Here is an 18,180-nt window from a genome sequence, read left to right on the forward strand (position 1 = left end):
GAGTCCCCTTACCTGGCTGCCTCTGAAAGACCTGGATCTTTCACTGACTGTAGACAAGTCATTCAGTTTTTCTGAGTCTCAGAGGTGGGTCAACAAAACAGGTTTTGGCCCTACAACTTAGAACAAAGGAGACATATGCAAAAGCAAATTAGAATATGTTACTATCACAGGGGCAGTGACAGGGCACCCTGGGGAGAGGATGCCATAGCAGAGAGAAGGGCTGTGAGGCCCGAAGCAGCCAGCCTGAGCCTCTTCTAGGGGAAGTGTAGTCTCAAGAAAGGAGGGGCTCACCTGAGGCTTCCTGAGGGGTCCCCTGCTGGAAGCCAGGTGAAGGAACCGAGGCTGGTACTGAGGTGAAGCCGGGGCATTCCCGGAGGTGACACAGACACTGATGGGGCTCAGACCTCATCAGCAGGCTCTGCCAGAGTTGAGGAGAAACCCTTCAGGCTGGAGAGGAAAACAGGCTTTTCTAACTTCTTCCTTCCCTCTTGCAGTCTGCCTGAGAATCTGAGGGAGGAAAGTCCCTAGGGTCGAGGGAAGTGAGAGCTGCCATGCTGGGCCTGGGCAGAGGGGTAAGGCAAAGAGACAGAGGGAAGCACGGCTCTGCAAGTTGTCTATATTTGCATGCTGAGCTCATTGCTGCTCTTTTTCTCCCCAGAAAATAAAATTACATCACGATGCAGGGGGGAGGGGGAAGGCTGGAGGGTGGTATATTTGGGAAAGGTGAGAGGAACACAAGGGGGAGGCCGGCATCATCCTGGAGAGAGAAGATCTGTAACTCCAGGACAGGCGAAGAAAGCCCCCACTTTGCTTCTGGACTCCACTCCTCCCCCCTCTCCCACCTTCAAGGTGGATAAATCTGAGTGGTCATTTACTACGGCTCCCCTGACCCATAAAGGGAAGAAAAAGGTTTTTTCAAACACAGAGTCAAGCAGCTAAAAGGATCCAGAGGCCAAAGGCCTTCCAAACTCTAACTTACTCTTTGCCGTCCAGGGTCCCAGCCACTGTGGTCACCGAAAGGTCTAAGGGGAGGTGTGTGTTCCTTTGGGAATAATTAAATCTGAGAATGGGGGTTCGCTGCTTAGGGGAAAAGGCAACGTCACTAGTCCAGTCCTCCCTTACTTCTGCCCCCATCCCGAGTCTTCCAGAACCCCAGCCCCCTCCTGCCTCCCCTCCCCCTCTCCCGCCCCTCCCCGCCCCCCGCCCCTCCCCGGCTCTGACATCACGGGCCGGCCGGGTGGGGTGAGGCGGCGCCGGGCTCGGGCTCAGGCTCCGCGGGCGGAAGAGGCGGCGGCGGCGGCGGCAGAAGCGGCGGCGGCGGCGGCGGGAGCCGAGGAGGAGGCTCCAGACGCTGCTCAGGAACCGGGGACGCCAGAGTGCCCGCTCCCCGAGCGCTCAGCCCCGGAGGCGGTGAGAGGGCCGCGCGGGGACGTGTCGCGGGGAGGGGAGGATCTGGGGTCTGGGCTTGGAGGGGCGTCGATCCGGGACGCCTGGGGGCAGATGCGGAGCGTGGGGGCCCCGGACGGGTTCGCTCCATGTCAGGCCCCACGGGCTCCGTCTGTTGGTGTGCTCGAGCGCTGAGTGCGTACTGGAGGCGGCGTGGCTCCGGCCGCCCGTTCCACGATGAACGGCAGTTTGGGAGTCGGACCGGGGCCTGGGGATTGGGATGCAGCCTGCTTCCCGCCCAGCCGACTCTACTGGGCCGCCAGCTCCCGCCCCTCCCTCCCCTTCTCTGGCTTCGGACTCGCCTCGGCTGGCGGTCTCCCTGCCCAGCCCTGCCTCAGTTCCGCCAGCAGCCGCCCCTACTCCGAGGGCTTAAACCCGGCAGCTGGCACCACGTGCCTTCATCCAGTCTCTGCACCTGGGAAGAGGTGGGGTTGTCGAAAGCTAGTCCAGAGGGAAGGAATCGGGAGCTGGAGGGTGTAGAGGAGTGGAGTAGCTAACGTAAAACCTATTAATTTCATATAATCCGTGTCAAAACTGTCAGGGACACACACACACCTACAAGGGACACGCCAACACACACGGTGACACACACGCATGTGACTCTTACACACATCAACTGCACACAGCAAATCACAAACAGCCAGCCCTGCACTTGGGCATCCAAGCCCCCACCTCATCCCCACTGCCTCCCATGTGCGAGTCTCCTGGAAGAATATCAGTTTAACAGGACAGCTGAAGTCCACCCTGATTTTCTGGGTATTTTCTCCCAGCCCTAGGTTTCGGATTGCCCCTCTTTAACAGTGAAAAAAAAAATGGTAGAAAATCCTGGTCGCATTCCAGGACAGGGAGACAGGATCTTGAGGGTGAGTGAGGCTGCTACTTTGAAACTGGGTGAGTAGTGAGGGTAGGGGCTGCTGGTGGCCTCTCTTGCTGGGTCCATTTGGAGCTTAGGGTGCTGGGAGTGGCTGGCTTCTGGGCTTCTGAGTGGCCAAGGGATGGAGGAGGGTGGAAGAAAGGGAGAGGGAGAAAAAGAAGAAATGAGTATGAGTCAGCCAAGGATGGAGCCCAAGTCAGAGAGAGAGAATGAGGGGAATGTGTGTGACAGGCAGACAACATCAAGAGAGGGACACAGGGACAGAGATACAGTCAGGGAACTGGGAGAGGAAGGAAGTGAGAGTCAGAGATGGTCAGAAGAGCGGGGAGAGTGCTGGGGAATGGATTACGGAGGCCCAGAAATTAGGGAGGATGAAAGCAGGGTGGTGGTGGGACCACTGGGAGTTAGGGGAAACATGCTGAATCTGTATGTTTGTTTCCCTGTGTGTCTGGCCTCCAGGCTGTCAGAGCGATTAGCTTTAATTGCTCTTCCTTTGTGGTTAAACACTCCATTGGGGAAATTGCCAGAGATGCCCTAGGCTGCTGGCTGCCCTGGTTGCCTACTTCCTCACTTCCCTGACACCTGTGCCCATCATGTGTGCATGTATTGTCATGCACGTATAGGACCAGTTACACCCTGTCGTGCCATCCCCTCACTCTCTTAACAGTGTCACCCACTGTGCAGTGGCAGACATCACTAACCTGTGTGCAAACTTATTTTCTTTATAGCAGGGACACTCACTCCTTCCTAGTATAGCTATAATAGTACAGTAGCTCTGTGTATTAAAATGAGGACACCAAGTCACAGAACCCAGGAATACTAAGGTATTCTTGGCTACCACCAGGTAGGATAGGATGAAAGCCCATTTAAAGACCAGGGACAGAGGTAATAGATGAGGAAGAGATAGAGATGGGAGAGAAATACAAGTAGAAAGAGATAGAACCAGATGATTAGAGAATAGCACAGCCCCACTCCCTCTCTCCTGCCCTGCCTGATCCAATGCCTGGTATCTCCTCTTGCTCTCATCTTGGGTCCAGGCTTTCTTCTCTTAGACTAAGGGCTAGAAGCTTCACCCCTTGTCTCTGTACTCAGGCGTAACCCATTTTGCTTCTTGCACTGAACATTGGGAGGTTGAGGTGTCCTACCTCACCCCCTCATTCCGAGGCTGGCTCTGGAGTCTTAGAATCCTCTTCTTCCTACTTTATAGATATAAATGCATCCCCTGCGCCCCACAAAAAGTTGAATAGAAGCTAAAGGGAGAAGTCAGTTGTGTATGACTGTAAAGGGATAATTAGGGATGGACTGCAGGACTGCTTGAATTTGGGGCCCAGATCAGACTTCACCTGGCACTTTCCCACCCCAGCCCTCTGCTTTGCGGTGATTACCACCCTTTCAAGCCCAGGCAGTAGGACTGACAGACACGAGTGCCTACAAGCCCCCTTCTGCCTGCTGCAGGGATCTCCAGGTCCTTGCAGCTCCCCTCAGCTTAGGCAGCTGCAGCAGATGTGAGGGAGGGAGGGGGAGCAGACCCTAATCCCAAGGCTTCTTAAATTTACTGAGGATTTGGAACCAAATGCTAGGGAGTGGGGATGATCATGAATTAACGTCCAAATGCATAGAAATTCTTGGGGTGCTGCCACCTCCTCCAAAGGACGTTTTACCCCAATTTGCCAGACTTCTCCAAGTGCCCCCAGGGCCTGCCTCTCCCTCCCCAGTGCCCATGGAGCACCCACCTGTCATGTTCCCAACCACTACCATCCTAGAAGGTCAGAATCTAACCCTTACCTCTTGCTCCTCTCCCTCAGCATCCTCAGTTGGTTTGACTTTTGTCAGGGCCCCACCTGCAGCCAGCTGAGGAGGAGAGGGAGGCAGGAAGGAAGGTGTGAGGAAGCGGTGAGCAGAGCACAGAATGATCTGGGAGGGAAGGGGACTGACTTCCTGGCAGCCTCAGCTCCGGTTCCCGGTTCCTGCCTGAGTATCCTGTCCCAAGAATGGCCTCCACCCAGGCCGCCTGGTGTTCCCTGGGCAGCCTCTGCCCTGTTCCAGAGATCAGGAGGACTTTCTGAGCTATGGGGACAGGAGAATTCTCTATAGGCCCTTTGGAATTCTGAATCTTGGGTGAGAAAAGCAACATGGAGAGTGGAGCCAAGCTTCTGCCAAGGCGCACCCATCATGGCCAGACTACCACTGAATAATGGTTGACCAGGGAGACTTGAGAACCAAGTAAGGAAACTCCCCCCACACTTCCCTACTGTTGCACCTGCTGCCACACCCAGGCCTGGGCAGATGGCTGTCTGCAGGGAGGCAGGCAACCAGGCTGCCTTGCCCAGCTCCCTCACGGGGCCTTTCCCCTATCCTTTCTGTCTCTTCTTACTCACCATTCCTCACATCCCTCCCATCCAGTGGTGTCATTGTCCTGACAACTCGGGGGGGGGACCAGAACTGAGGTTGCCATGGTAACCGCTGAGCTCAGGGCTGCAGCCTTCTCATTGTGGACTCTGTGCTCCCTGTCCCCTTCGCCGCCGCCGCAGGATTCCTCATTTGCAGCCTCAGTCTCTCCCTCTCCCAACCCCAGTTTGCTTCCTCCGTACTGTAGGCCCCCTCTTACCCTTCCTCTTTTCTCTGGATGTAAGCTTGTGATTATCTGCCTGCTTTCACATACTCTCAGCTGGTCAGACACACACACACACACACACTAGACCACATACACTCAGAACCACTCATCCAATGTTGGCACATACATACCGTTACCAGAACATCCACACACACCCACAGATAGCAGCACCACCTCCTCCCTGCGCCTGTGCCCACACTCAGAGCAGCACCCACACAGGGTTCTGGTGCACATACCTTCCCACCCCATTTCTCTTAGGGGCCTCCTCACATCCATTCCACTCTCACAGAAAGGTCCTAACCTGCCGCCCCCAGGCTTAATACACATTAATCCCTTCCCACCTACCTCCCCTGTAAATCTGCACACACACACACTCCCTCCTCCCTTCCAGGAGCTACACACACACCACACACACACACACCCCTCCCTCCCAGGAGCTACACACACACAAACTCCCTCCCCCACTATACACACTCCCTCCTCCCTCCCAGGAACTACACACACACACACAGACATACCTCTCTCCCAGGAGCTACACACACACACACACACACCCCCACCCCTCCCTCCCAGAAACCCCACCCCCCCCACACACACACCTCCCTCCCAGGAGCTACACACACACACACCCACACCCACCTACACCTCCCTCCCAGGAGCTACACACACAGACACACACACACACACCCTCCCTCCCAGGAGCTACACACCCACACCCACACCCACCTACACCTCCCAGGAGCTACACACACACACACCCCCCTCTCCCCGCACCCAGGAGCTACACACACACACACACACACACACACCTCCCTCCCAGGAGCTACACACACACAAACGCCCTCCCCCTCCCAGGAACTATACACACTCCCTCCTCCCTCCCAGGAGCTACGCACACACCCCTCCCTCCCAGGAACCGCCCCCCCCACACACACACCCCCCTCTCCCTCCCAGGAGCTATACACACACACACACACACACCTCCCTCCCAGGAGCTACACACACGCACACACTCCCTCCTCCCAGTGTATCTCTCATTTACAAACTCTTCTTCCATGTGAAAGCAGGGCACCATGATCCTAAAGTCTGTCCCATTTTTGAGCTGAGGGCTTGGTCTCAGAGTCTCCTCAGTGGGGGCAGTCTTCTTGAGGGCCTCCCGCCCACGCTGCCCTTTTCCTTTCTGCTCTTTTCATGCCCCCTTCATTCTTATCCCCGTCTCTGAACCCTGTCCCCGTCATTCCCTTGTCTCTGTACCCCTCCTCCTGTCCTTGGATTATCAGTGCCTGGGGCGGGGGCTGAGCTCCAGAGCCTGCTGCTGTGACCTAGATTTCAGGGCGGAGACGGTCCTGGTGCTGACAGTCGGAGAGCGCTGCTCCTGGCCCAGCCTGGCAGGGCCACCGCTGGGCCCTTCTGTCTGGTTGCACCTGGGTGTGCAAGTGAGCATGCATGCAAGTGCCTGCTTCTCTGGGGGTCATGCTGGCCCTGCCGCCTGGCTTATTGTGTGTTTGTGTCACGGTGCCTGCCACCAAGGGAGGCTTGTTTGTTCTGGTCCAAGCAGGGGGCTGGGAATGGGGCCTGCTGGGTCCACACCCCTTACGATATGGTGGCCATGCTTCTCCACCTCAGCTTTCCTTCACATAAACAGAAAGAAGGAAATGGGCTGTGTCAGCCAGCCCCTTTCTGCAGTATTTCTAGCCCATTCTTGGAGAGATTTGTGGGCAGTTTCGTACAAGGTCATCTCCCTCCTTGCTCCACCCCTTGGTCTAGCTACAGACTGTTTATGGCATAACTTATTTTTGTAAATGCTTTACTTTTCTAATTACAAAAGAAATACAGTTCTAGGGGGGAAAAATCCCCTTTTTAAAAACCTACCACTAGAGTTGTGTATTTTATCAAATCCAGAAAGTTCATTCTAAGGTCTGGCCTTTCTTCTGTCTGTCTTAGTCATAGTCCCTGTCTTAGTGGAAGGAGGGTCTTTGATATCCTCTCCCTTTTCACCCAAGAATCATGAAAGGGGCATGGGGTGAAGGCCTAAATGAGATCCAGCCTTCCCAGCTTTGGGGAGGTCATGTTGAAGGTAGTGCCAGCCGGATGTTGATGGAAGCATAAGTGGCAGCCCCCTTCCTGCCAGACTTTCCCAAAGCAGCATCTGAACCCCTTCCCCCTGCCACCCAGCCAGCCTGAGAACTGGGCAGGGGGCCAGAGCCAGCCGCTTGGTATTCTTGGGCGCGGGGGCTGTAGGCATAGCACAAAGGCTAGGAGAGAGGGTTGTGTGGAGGTCTGGCAGCCATCAAGGGAGAAAATGGGCTCTACAAAGGTGGGGCTGTGGCCCATTGCTTTACCCTCCCCACCCCCACCCCGATGACTGAATACAGGGCTGAGCACAGAGGGGCCAGGGGACCATTAGACCAGGCAGCTAGGCATCTATCCAAAGATGAGTCACTAGTGGGGTAGTGGGGAGTTGAACTGAGGGACCCCATTTGCTTCTGGAAAAGAATAGGAGCTAGAACATGAGCCCCCCCAAACAACCCCAGCCCCTTTTTTTTAGCTTCTTACTGCCACAGCAAGCCTTTCCCTGGTGGTAGTTTTGGAGTGTTTTGTTTTTTGACAGGGGGAGGGGTTGCAGGTGGGTGGGGCAATCTGGGTGAGAAAGTCAGGAGCAGGTTGCTATGGTAACCGCCTCCTCAGTCAGGGAGCCGTTGCCAGGGTTACTGTTACAGGGAGGAAAAGGAAGAAAAAAGATGGTGGGAGAAGGAGGTGTGATTTTTCACTCTAGACTTGAGCCTGGTCCCTAGCTTTCCAGTTACTTCCTGTCTGCTCCTATCTCCTTGGGGTCTTCCTTTTCTCCCTCCAGCCCTGGCCTCCCCAGCCTGAGTTCTGGGCACATGCCTGGCAGGGCTGAGGAAGTGGGCAGTGCCAGTGAGTGAACCAGATCCTGAAGCTCAAGTTCAGCGTCCTGTCTCCTTGTTCCCCCAACTCCAGTCATGGCCGAGTACGGGACCCTCCTCCAGGACCTGACCAACAACATTACCCTTGAAGATCTGGAGCAGCTCAAGTCAGCCTGCAAGGAGGACATCCCCAGTGAGAAGAGTGAGGAGATCACTACTGGCAGTGCCTGGTTTAGCTTCCTGGAGAGCCACAACAAGCTGGACAAAGGTGGGGGAGGGGGCCACAGGCATCTGGCCATCAGCCTCTCAGGCTCAGCTCATGCAGCAAGTAGAAATCAGACCTGCTGTACAAAGACCTCCTCTCTGACAAGGCAGGATGACAGGAATGCTCGAGGAGAGGAGACTGGCTCTAGGGCAGTGGTCTTTACATTCTTCATGGTTCCCTTGTCAGTAAAAATATTAATTCAGTAGATGTTACTCAGATCCTACTGTGCTGTGCTACTATCACATATATAATAGAACATTAAAGTAGAAGTTAAAAGCGATAAAAGTTTAAAACCACAAGTTCTGTCATTTTCTTGTCTACTTTTAGAGACCACTGCCCTGGAAAGGGCTTTGGGGAGGAACTGGTGTTTAAGATGGCCCTGAAGGGCAAGAGGGATTTCAAAGGTAGGGTCCAAAGGAAGCCCTGCTAGGCAGAGGGACACAGTATGTTTAGAAGTGGCTGGAAAGGTGAGTTGAGACTGTGCTGTGGAGGGCCTTGAGTGATGCAGCATTTGATAGGTGAGGTCAGTGACCTGAGGGCCCTTTCAGAGATGAACCTGTAGCGTGGAGTATAGGGAGGCTGAAGGAGGACATGCTGCACTCAGGAGACTACTGCAGTGGAGGCGAGGAGCCAGGCAAGAAGGCCTCGGCAGTCTCCCAGAACTGGCCAATTCACACCATCCCTCTGGTCCTGCCCGTACCTTCTTGTTCACAATTACCCTTCTCACTAGGCCCAGAAATCTCTCCCAGGTTGTCTCAGATGCCCACCCTTTCAGTCCCACTTGGGCTGCGAGGAAATTCTGAGGCATGTTGTGGTTTTGTCGCTAAGTCATGTCCTCTGTCCCTGGGATTTCCCAGGCAAGAATACTGCAAGGAGTTTGCCATTTCCTTCTCTGGGATCTTCCAAGTCCAGGGATCGAACCCGAGTCTCCTGCATTGGCAGGCGGATTCTTTACCACTGAGCCACCAACCAGCAAAGCCCCCATTCTGATGCTTACTTGGAGGAAAAGTGGAACAGGGACAGGGTGGATGATGGGTATTTGGAAGGCCAGTTCATTTTCTCTGCTCCCCTCCCCTCCCGTGTGGAACCTGGTATTTCACCTAAATCTCACATTCTAAATCTGTAATCTTGAAACTTAACTGATTAATGATCTGTCCTTCCCGGGAATAGTCAGTCCTCTGTACTGTTTTTCGCCCTGGCTTTCTGTTCCTGGCTTAGTTACCCCTCATCTTCCAGGGAGGCCTCACTCTTCTGGTGGAAGCGCTCAGTCTCCGTTCTTGAAGCCCAGTCCAGTAGTGTAGGGGAAGCTGACAGCTACAGTCTAGCTCTGACCCTGTCTCCTGCCTTCCTCTAGACAACCTCTCTTATATCGAGCACATCTTTGAGATCTCCCGCCGTCCTGACCTCCTCACTATGGTGGTTGACTACAGAACCCGTGTTCTGAAGATCTCTGAGGAAGATGAGCTGGACACCAAGCTAACCCGTATCCCCAGTGCCAAGAAGTACAAAGGTAAGAGGCCATGCCTTGAATGTGCACCTCTGCCCCCCCACGGACTACCTGTGCAATACCTGAATTTGGGGAGGACAGAGGCTCTGTTAGCCTGTCTGCTGTCTCCCATGACTTCTGTCCCTGGACATGTGCCTTTTTGCCCTCAGACATTATCCGGCAGCCCTCTGAGGAAGAGATCATCAAATTGGCTCCTCCACCGAAGAAAGCCTGAGCAAGGGGGAGGAAGAGGAGGAAGGTTGGACCTTCATCAGACTACTCTTTCCCCATCCTGCAGGGGAGGGGCAAGGGCAGCCCTCCCCCATCTACCCACTTACTAACCTGGTCCTAACCCCTTACTGTGCGCGTGTGTGTGCGTGTGCGCACGCTCTGGCTGTCTGTCTACATGTCTAGCTCATCTAGTTCCTCCTCCTTGTGAGGGGATGGGGGTCAGGGGCTGGGGGTGGTGGTGGGGCTCAGTTTCCCCACTCCAGGGGGAGTTGGGGGCTATTTCTATGCAAATAGAAATAGACACATTCTCTTACTTCCCTTTCCTCCACTCTTCCCCCACCTCCAAGTGTGGGAGCAGAAAGGACCTGTGTTTTCCTACATTGAGGAGGCAAGGCAAGAGTGAGGCATGGGAGAGTTGGGTGAATCTAATGAAAAGCAGTGAGAGGAAAGATGAAGAAGCCACCCAACCCCCACCTGGCAGGGGCAAAGAGAAGCCAGAGTTTGTGTTTGTACCCCAATGCTGGACTGGCTGAGGAGTCCTGTTTCCGACTGTTCCTCAGGTTAGAGGGCCTGGGCACCAGCAGGTCCCCTTTTGCTCCCCTTTCATAGGCCTAGGGTGGGTGTGAGCCAGGGACCTGAAGAGAGAGATCACTGGATCCTTTCCCGGCCCCCAAGTTCAAACCCCATGAGAACCCAGCACTAGATTCCAGCCCCATCCCCCACCTCTGGAGAGACAATGCTGGGAGCAGACCGACCCCCACCACTGAGCCTGAGGGGATGAAGGCAGAGAGGAGTCCTCTTTTCTACTCCTTTATTCCTACTCAGACTGTTGCACATACGAGCCTTGGGAGTTCCTAGAATAGAAATCCTTAGGTTTTAATTCCAGTCCTGTTTCCACCTACAGAGTCCCAACGTGGTTATTGCAGGCAACGTTCCCTCTCTCCGTGGTCTAGAAGCCCCTCCCCCAAGGTAGAAAGAAGGGAAGAAGCTAACTCCAGTGTTTCCGTTGCACTGATCCCCAATTCAGTCCAGGAGGGGGCTTGGTAACCCCTCTCCCTCAATATCCTGGCACCTTGGGCTTGTGAACGCCTCCTAGCCAAATCACTAGAGTACAGTGACCCCAGCCTCCTGCCTGTCCCGAGTGAGCCCTCCCCACCCTGACCGTGCTAACTGTGTGTACATATATATTCTACATATATGTATATTAAACCCGCACTGCCATGTGTACCCTTTTTCTGTGGTGTCTAGCATTAACTTATTGTCAAGGCCCGGGCGGGGGTGGAAGGAGAATGCCACAGTGAAGGGAGTGGCAGAGTCAAATTGCTATATAGTCGAAAAAGAAAACTTTTTTAAACTTTAATTTCACATGCAATCTCAAGAGACTATTTAGAGAGTTTAAGTGAGGTGGGGAGCTTTTGGGATGTTGGGAACAAAACTTCAGTGGGAGGGAAGGGCTGGCTGTTGGAGAGGGAAGAAGCCAGACTGGCTGGAGAGCACCCTCTACCAGCCCAGCCCAGCCCAGCCTGTCCCCTCTGGCCACTGCTGCGGACACCTGCCTTAAAACATACACCTCGAGTACTCCACAGTTTTGCCTTAAAGGACCTTCCCAAGTTTCCCCAGCCCTGTCTGGCTTTCTCCCTCAAGGAGAGAGAGATACTTGTAGAATTGGGAGGTGGAAAATGAGCATGAATTGTCCTTCCAAGCCAGGATACGTTATGTGAGATGGAGTCAGAGAGAGAGAGAAGGGGGGAATAAAGAGGCTCTTCAAAGCGAGGCTTCCTTTGAAGAGAGGAGAGGATGAGATGAGAGAAAGGAGACAGGGTTCATTTTCAGCGGAGTGTAGTAAATTTCTCTGTAAGGCAAAATAATCTAAAAAGACTAACCTGCCCTCCTACCCCCATACTGCTGTGAGACTGCCCCATTCTCTGCTCCTCTGTCTGCAGTGTGCACGGCCTTGTTCTAACCCTGGAATAAAGGTGATTGATTGTACTGTACCTAACTGATTTTAGAATTTCTGTGAGTGACCAAGATTTTGGAGACTTTGGATGACTGGGAAGGGAGGGAGAGCAAAATTTACCCCCAAATCCTTAACTGCAGCCTGGAACAGAGGTCAGGAAAATATCCCTAAGTAGTATCTCTCCCTTCCCTCATCTTCGAAGTATCACTGAACTGTGAGGCCTGTTCCACTTACACAGTCTCCAGCTGGAGCCCAACTGTTGGAAACATGGATATACCAAGCTGGACTTCCTAAAATTGTAAAACTAAGGTCAGGCACCATACTGAAAGGAGCAAAAATAGACCATCACAAGTGAATGGCTCACATATCACACACAGAGCAGCAGTCAGGAAAAACAAAAAAAAGCTTTACTGAGAGAAAATACACAACAAATTCCAGAGTGCATGGTTTCAGCCCACTCCATCACCCTACCAGCAATAAGAACACAGACCACTCACAGCCACCACACATTCCCTACCTCTGGAAGGAAGTGCAGCAGCTAACATCTGGTCTGAGAGCTGCTAGGAAAAGGGACAGGAGGAAGGAGTGTCTGGGAATTCCATCCTTTCACTCTTCCCTTCCTTCCTGGCCTGTTCTAGTGGAATCTGACTGTCCCAGGATGCAGAATTCCTAGCTGGGAACAAACAAATAGCAGCAAAAGCATTTAAGGGCAAGAATTCAACTGGGACTTTCCTATTTATTGACCACTGACACAACAGATGTCTGAGCCCCAGCCACCTTAATCACCCCTTAGATTAATGCCTTGTCCTTCAATCCCAAGATCCGGGAAGGTGGACAAGGTAGAAAGTCGAACCCAAGAGGTCTTTCCCTGTGCTCTTCCGTTAGGAGGGAGCTGGTGTGAAGCTGGGTAGCTTAAAGACTCAAGCAGATCAAGGTCAGAGTGAGTGTGTCTTCTGTCACACACGGTACTAGGAGAAATGGTCTGCAGTGGCAGGACCCTTCCTGAAGTCATAGTTCAGTCAAGTTTTAAAGATAAGCCAGTCTCTGGCTAGAAGAGCCATCCTAAGAACCCTTACAAGACTTAAGGAGAGGTAGGATATCTGGGGCAAAAAGCTGAAAGGAGTTTTCCTCAACCCTGAAACCATGGTGGGAAAGCATGGAAGGGCAGAATTCAGGATCCTTCCATTCCTGAGCCTCCAGGAAACCTAAAGAGTTAAGCCCCAATCTCCAATGGCCATGCACAGAGGGTAGGCTGACCCCAGGTGACACCTCCATACCATTACTTTCACTCACTCTCTCCTGGAAGTCCCTTTATTGCAGTCATAGAGAATATATAGGTATTTAAACTTTGACAATAATGTTAACGGGATACATCCAATTTTGAGTTGCTTTTTAATATATTTATAGATATAAAATTAGGCCTCTAACAGTGATAGGGACAGGGAGATTGCTGCCACCAAACAACTTTTTTTTTTAAAGTAAGAGAAGAGGTAACATCCTTCCTATGCTTCCACTTCTGCCCCTCCTCCCACCTCCCCCCAACCTCCCTCACCAGACCTACTGAGGGGATGATGGGATAAAGAAGAAAGTGAAGGATACATAATCAAGTGCAAAACACTGTGATAAGTTCAGAGAATGAATGGGGTGGAAAGGAAAGTGAAGAGTGTAGGATGGTTAGGGACTCTTATTAAAAAGACTTCCCAGAAAGACAGGATCCTGGGATGGGGTTGCTCGGGGGTGGGGGGCAGGCGGGCGGAGAAAAACAACGCAACTGTCATAGACTTTTAAAAAATAAAAGAAAATAAAGTCAAAAACCTAAACCAAAGAGAGTGTGGCATTTCTACCACCCCCAGTCTGGCCCCTCGGTACTGAACAGCCAGTTATCCCCCCACCCGCCACCCAAGAAACAAGGGAGACCAAAGAAAAGGAAACCCCATTCCCTACCCCAAACCAGTTAATAAAATAGGCTCTCCCTTCCCCCCCAAAAAGGGTTTGGGGAGAAGCCATTTCTGCTGAGTCCTATGCACCTCTCCATGGAGCCCCATTCCAGGGCTCAACTCCCACTCCTAGACACTCTCTGTAGGTTCACTCCCCTCTGGCTTGTCCTCCTGGGATGTCTTTTTTTTTTTTTAAATCTAAAGCAAAAAAGTCCAAAGTGCGTTTCTGCTGAATGTTAGGGCCTGGCACAGGAAAGGGCTGCCCAGGCAGGATTGGGTTGGCAGCCCCAGCCCACCCCTCCTGGGTATGAGGCCTCAGGATGGCATGCACTGCACCCGGTCAGGACCCTCCTCCTCGTCCGATGTGTCTGAGGAGCTGGGAGACTCATCAGAGTCGGCGTCTGTGGCCCCAACCCCAGGTTCTCGCCAGCGCTGTAGGATGGGAAAGGCTTATTAGTAATTTCCTTGGAACAAGGTCAAGCCTGTTAGGCCTTAGCTACAATTTATATGCTCTAGCCCAGGGGTCAGCAGAATTTTTCTTAAAGGGCCAGATGGTAAATATTTTAGACTCATGGGCCATATCTCTGTCACAACTATTCAACTCTGCTTTCCTGTTGTAGCATGAAAGCAGCCAGACAATACATAAATGAATGGGGGTGGCTATATTCTAACGATACTTTATTTACAAAAAGCAGGCATTTGCCCAAACTGCCAGTTTGCTAAACCCTACCCTAGGGTCTCTTCTGGCATGAGAGAAAAAAAACAGAAGACAGCTTGAGCTTTATTATTTCTTCTCAACCCCTTCCCCACCCTCATGTGTTTGCCTTTTTGAAGACACCCTGGCGCATGCATGGTGATGGAGAACACAAAGCAGACACCATCTATTTCCACTAGTGGCTTGTCCAAGGCTACATGAAGGCTCTGATGGGGGTGGGGAATAATGGATAGGAAACCCAACCAGCTTCACCTGATTCCTCCTGAAGCAATGAGGAAGTATTCACTGGAATGTTTCACCCTGTTGAGAGGGTCACTGCCCTTGGGACCCACTTCCCACTCCCGCTTACCCGGTGATGGCGCCTCTGTCTCAGGTGGTGCATGAGGAACCAGAGCATGTGGCTATCAAACAGGTCAGTGTGGTGCAAGCTATCTTCATCCCGTTCCCGCTTGTTCTTCTTAATCACCTGGAACCAAAGAGGGTGAGGGGATTGGGCGATGAATATAAACCCTAGACTTGATCAGAATAGGCTGCTGTTCCAGCCCAGTAAAATCTTCCCTTAGAAACTTATTAAGCTAGAGTGAGCTAGATAAGACTAAGAAAGGATGCTCCAGGTCCATCCATTGAGGTGGATAATTTTTCCTAAAGATGTCCCCACCCCCACTCTACCATTAACTAGAGGCACTTCAAAGCTGTGCCATGGACCCCTGGACTGGGACTATTCCTAGAGAGGCAATGACAGGAATGTGGGGAATGGTGTTAGAGCAGCGCCTTTAAAAAACTGTACAGCAAGTTATTCCCTTCTATAACAATGAAAACTCCTAACAGTATTTTGATAAGCAGAAAGAAGAAATCCTTAGTCAGTTACTTACATCCTTTAACCCTGTAAGTTCAGTGGAAGTTTCAGCTGTGGGCGCCCAGATTTTGACATCATGGTCTAGGCCACTGGTTGCCAGCACAGGCAGGTGAGGGTGGGGCTCAAGACAGTTTACCTGGTCAGGAAAAGAGGAAAACATAGGCATAGGGGTACGTGGGAATAGTCTAAAAATCACTTCTCATTTTTCACCAATAACTGTCCTTGATAAAAGTTAAGGTAGCTGCTGGGAGGACATGCCCACCCATCATGAGCCTAGGCCAAAGGTCCTGGACACAGACTGGGTATAAGATCAGGCCGATCTCTCATTTCCCATGTTTAGGTAGGGGTGGCCTCATCCCCAGACATAGCTCTAGGGGTGGGCGGGTGACTGGCCAAGCGTATGCTGCCTTCACAAAAAAGCAATGAAGTCCAGATGACCTCATTCTCTCCAGATTCCAAAGCTCCAACTCGCCCAAGCCTGGAAAAAAACATCTCAGTGGCTTTTACCAAGTGGCAAATAAATTTTTTAAAATGAAGAAAACAGCAGCAGCTGCTGAGCCCCTAGAGAAGGCTCAGAGAACAATTACATTCACTTGGCACTGTTTCCTAGAACTGGAAGAAGGCATGGGCTGGGAAGAGGCTGAGCCTGAAAACTGGTTGGGTAGAGGAGACCCACATCTGCTTGAGACCCCTGCACACCCCAGGAGACGGCACCCTGCTGCCTGCCGTGAAAGCATAACAGGCTCAGCTGCAGGACAGTAGAGTACAGCAAGGCAGTTTCCTGGGGCACCGACTGCCTCAAGCTCAGCCACCCTCCGGATATTATTCACTGAGCAGGAGGAAGGAGTTTCAGTAGCTGAGACGAAGGCCTTCTGGCTTAGGCAGCCTCCTATCCAAAGGCACCCATGCCCCCTGCTGTCTGACTTGGAAACATCAGCCTTCCTCAGCAGAGCAGGGCAGCTACCATCCCCACCAGAAGACCTGGTCCTAGTCTAGCTGCTAAAGAATTTTTGGGCTTTTAGTCAGACGAGGAATAGACAGCAAAAGTATCCAGAAGGAAGACGGTGTGGCCCCGTCCACTCCTCACCTCACCCCATCCCACCCTGTCTTGCAGCTGCCATACAGTCCAAGAAAACAACCCTCGGCAAACAGCCTCTCAGTTCACTATGGACCAACCTCTGCCTCGCCTGCACATGCAGAGTGGCTGACGGGAGGCCAAGGTCAGCATGGAAAACTGACATACAGATTTCTAGTATTTGTCTTCCATTTTATAAGTAAACAAATTCTGAGAATAGACTGACGCTAAGTCTGAGTGTAAAAGTAAAACAGAAACCACATTTCCCTGTCTCCTTTTATTCCACATATCAGCTCATTGCAAAGTTTATATCTGAGCTCCTTTAGGAAGTGTGGAAGAAGCTCCACCACCTGGAGCAGAGAAGGCACTAAATAGAAAAACTCCAATGCCAGAAATATTATCAAGATATGTGATAACTTAACACATACAAACCTGAACTCATTCATCCATCTCCAGATAAGCCCTTGCTACTCTTCTGACCTAGCTTTGCTAGACAAGTCAGTAAAATAAAAAAGCACAGGAGAGAAACTCCTTGGAACTTGAGACTTATGGACAAAGTCAGTGACAAGAGAACAAGACAGTAAGTTACATATAGTACCTGAGTTGGAGCTTGCAGAGGGAGCCGACAGAGAGCTTCTGGGCCAGAAGACCTGGTCGTTTCACCTGACCTACCTGAAGGTCAGGGCTTATCCTGTCAATAATGCCTGAGCAGAAAAAAGAGCTCTGGCCTTAGATGACTGAGTTAGGGGATGCAGAGGATGGGATAAAGGAGCAAAGTGCTTTTGGGAAACTAAGGATTGTCCTGTGACAACCCTTGGCCCTGAGTGAAAACAGTAAAAGGCCTAGATTTTGAGCCAAATACAAAATCAAGAGACTTGGGCAAGGTGGATGAGAATTTCAAAGATCCCTATCTACTTTATGATATATTCTGCATTCAGGCTGGTGCTGTGACCTCACTGCTGGGAAGTTAGCACAAGTAGTCACAAGGAGCCACGTGAGGACCGCACGGATCATTCAGCTTACACAGAGGCAAGAAAAAAGCAGGAATCTCACTGCAGGGTGCAGTCTTCATACCTCCTGTTCTAGTGCTTCACTCTTATGACCACTAAAACTCAGGCGGGGGCCCACCCATCCAAAGCAAATGCCCTCCCCATCTGAGCACCTGGATTAATCACCAAACCCTGACACTGGCTGAGCTGACAAGAGATTGGCCTGTGGAGTGATCTGGGCAAAAGACAAGTACTGGCCTGTGGGGAGGGCATTTAGCCCTGTATTTCTCTAGAACAGTATGCAAGACAATAGTTTATGAAGAAAAGATTCACTGGCTTCCTTTGACTTCCTTATGGCTACACGCCCACTACAGAATTCTCATTAAGACCACAGTGTTCTGGGTCTGCTCACTACACATGGAAGAGGGCCTATGGAAGAGCAGGAAATGAGGCAGGCAACAGTGACACATCCCTTTAAGTTCTAGACTCTTCCCTGCTTATATTCAAGCCATAAAAGCCCTGGATCTATACTGGTTCCAGGTCCCCCACATTTAGTGGAAACCAGAAAAGTCTGAAATAGCCTCGCACCACGATCAGAGACACACAAGAAGAAATGGGAACCCAACTGCAATGAACCATTCTAAATTTTAATACCGCTCTCAATAAAGCTCATCAAGGGATGGCTGGGTTCTCTTACAGCTCCTCAGCCATCCCTGACATACTGTTAACCAGACTATCCTGGGTGGTCAGGACAATGCAGCTGCCCCACCTGCCTCTTTCTTACTGTCTGCAGTCTTGAAAACCTTATAATAGAAAGCTACTGAATCCTTCCTGACTCTAAGTCTCA

General features: G+C 51.8%; 2 protein-coding genes and 1 long non-coding RNA gene across 15 annotated transcripts in view; 1 reads left to right on the top strand and 2 right to left on the bottom strand.

Annotated features, from left to right (window-relative positions):
• Window positions 1-1,132, bottom strand: part of LOC138986385 (uncharacterized) — a 40,001-nt gene extending 38,869 nt beyond the window's left edge. For 6 of the 9 annotated variants that reach the window (XR_011463231.1, XR_011463228.1, XR_011463227.1 and 3 more), the window contains exons 1-3: window positions 980-1,128; window positions 292-447; window positions 13-116 (exon numbers count right to left, since the gene is read on the bottom strand). This is a non-coding gene — a long non-coding RNA (uncharacterized lncRNA). Of the gene's footprint in view, window positions 1-12; window positions 117-291; window positions 448-979 lie in introns of all 9 variants that reach the window. The other 3 variants (XR_011463232.1, XR_011463226.1, XR_011463229.1) reach the window with 2 other exon arrangements.
• Window positions 1,133-1,256: 124 nt separating this feature from the next.
• Window positions 1,257-11,798, top strand: PEA15 (proliferation and apoptosis adaptor protein 15). Its single transcript, XM_070365973.1, has 4 exons — window positions 1,257-1,410; window positions 7,917-8,090; window positions 9,442-9,597; window positions 9,744-11,798. Exons 2-4 carry the CDS (start codon window positions 7,919-7,921, stop codon window positions 9,806-9,808), a joined length of 393 nt encoding a protein of 130 aa, XP_070222074.1. The 5' UTR covers window positions 1,257-1,410; window positions 7,917-7,918; the 3' UTR covers window positions 9,809-11,798.
• A 348-nt stretch (window positions 11,799-12,146) lies between these two features.
• Window positions 12,147-18,180, bottom strand: part of DCAF8 (DDB1 and CUL4 associated factor 8) — a 39,355-nt gene continuing 33,321 nt past the window's right edge. For all 5 annotated transcript variants that reach the window (XM_070365938.1, XM_070365927.1, XM_014480851.2 and 2 more), the window contains 3 exons: window positions 15,286-15,405; window positions 14,763-14,879; window positions 12,147-14,130 (listed from right to left, as the gene is read on the bottom strand). In XM_070365938.1, coding sequence (XP_070222039.1) covers window positions 14,014-14,130; window positions 14,763-14,879; window positions 15,286-15,405 — 354 coding nt within the window. In that variant the 3' untranslated portion in view covers window positions 12,147-14,013. The remainder of the gene's footprint in view (window positions 14,131-14,762; window positions 14,880-15,285; window positions 15,406-18,180) is intronic.

The sequence above is a fragment of the Bos mutus genome, chromosome 3 (genome assembly GCF_027580195.1).
Source record: "Bos mutus isolate GX-2022 chromosome 3, NWIPB_WYAK_1.1, whole genome shotgun sequence".
Classification (NCBI taxonomy): domain Eukaryota; kingdom Metazoa; phylum Chordata; class Mammalia; order Artiodactyla; family Bovidae; genus Bos; species Bos mutus.

What these genes read in the sequence shown, in the direction of transcription:
- PEA15 (XM_070365973.1), top strand. Translation starts at nt 7,919, where the DNA reads ATGGCCGAGTACGGGACCCTCCTCCAGGACCTGACCAACAACATTACC. An exon ending in CCACAACAAGCTGGACAAAG is followed by an intron (nt 8,091 to 9,441) that starts GTGGGGGAGGGG and finishes GCCTTCCTCTAG; the next exon opens with ACAACCTCTCTTATATCGAG. An exon ending in CAGTGCCAAGAAGTACAAAG is followed by an intron (nt 9,598 to 9,743) that starts GTAAGAGGCCAT and finishes TTTTGCCCTCAG; the next exon opens with ACATTATCCGGCAGCCCTCT.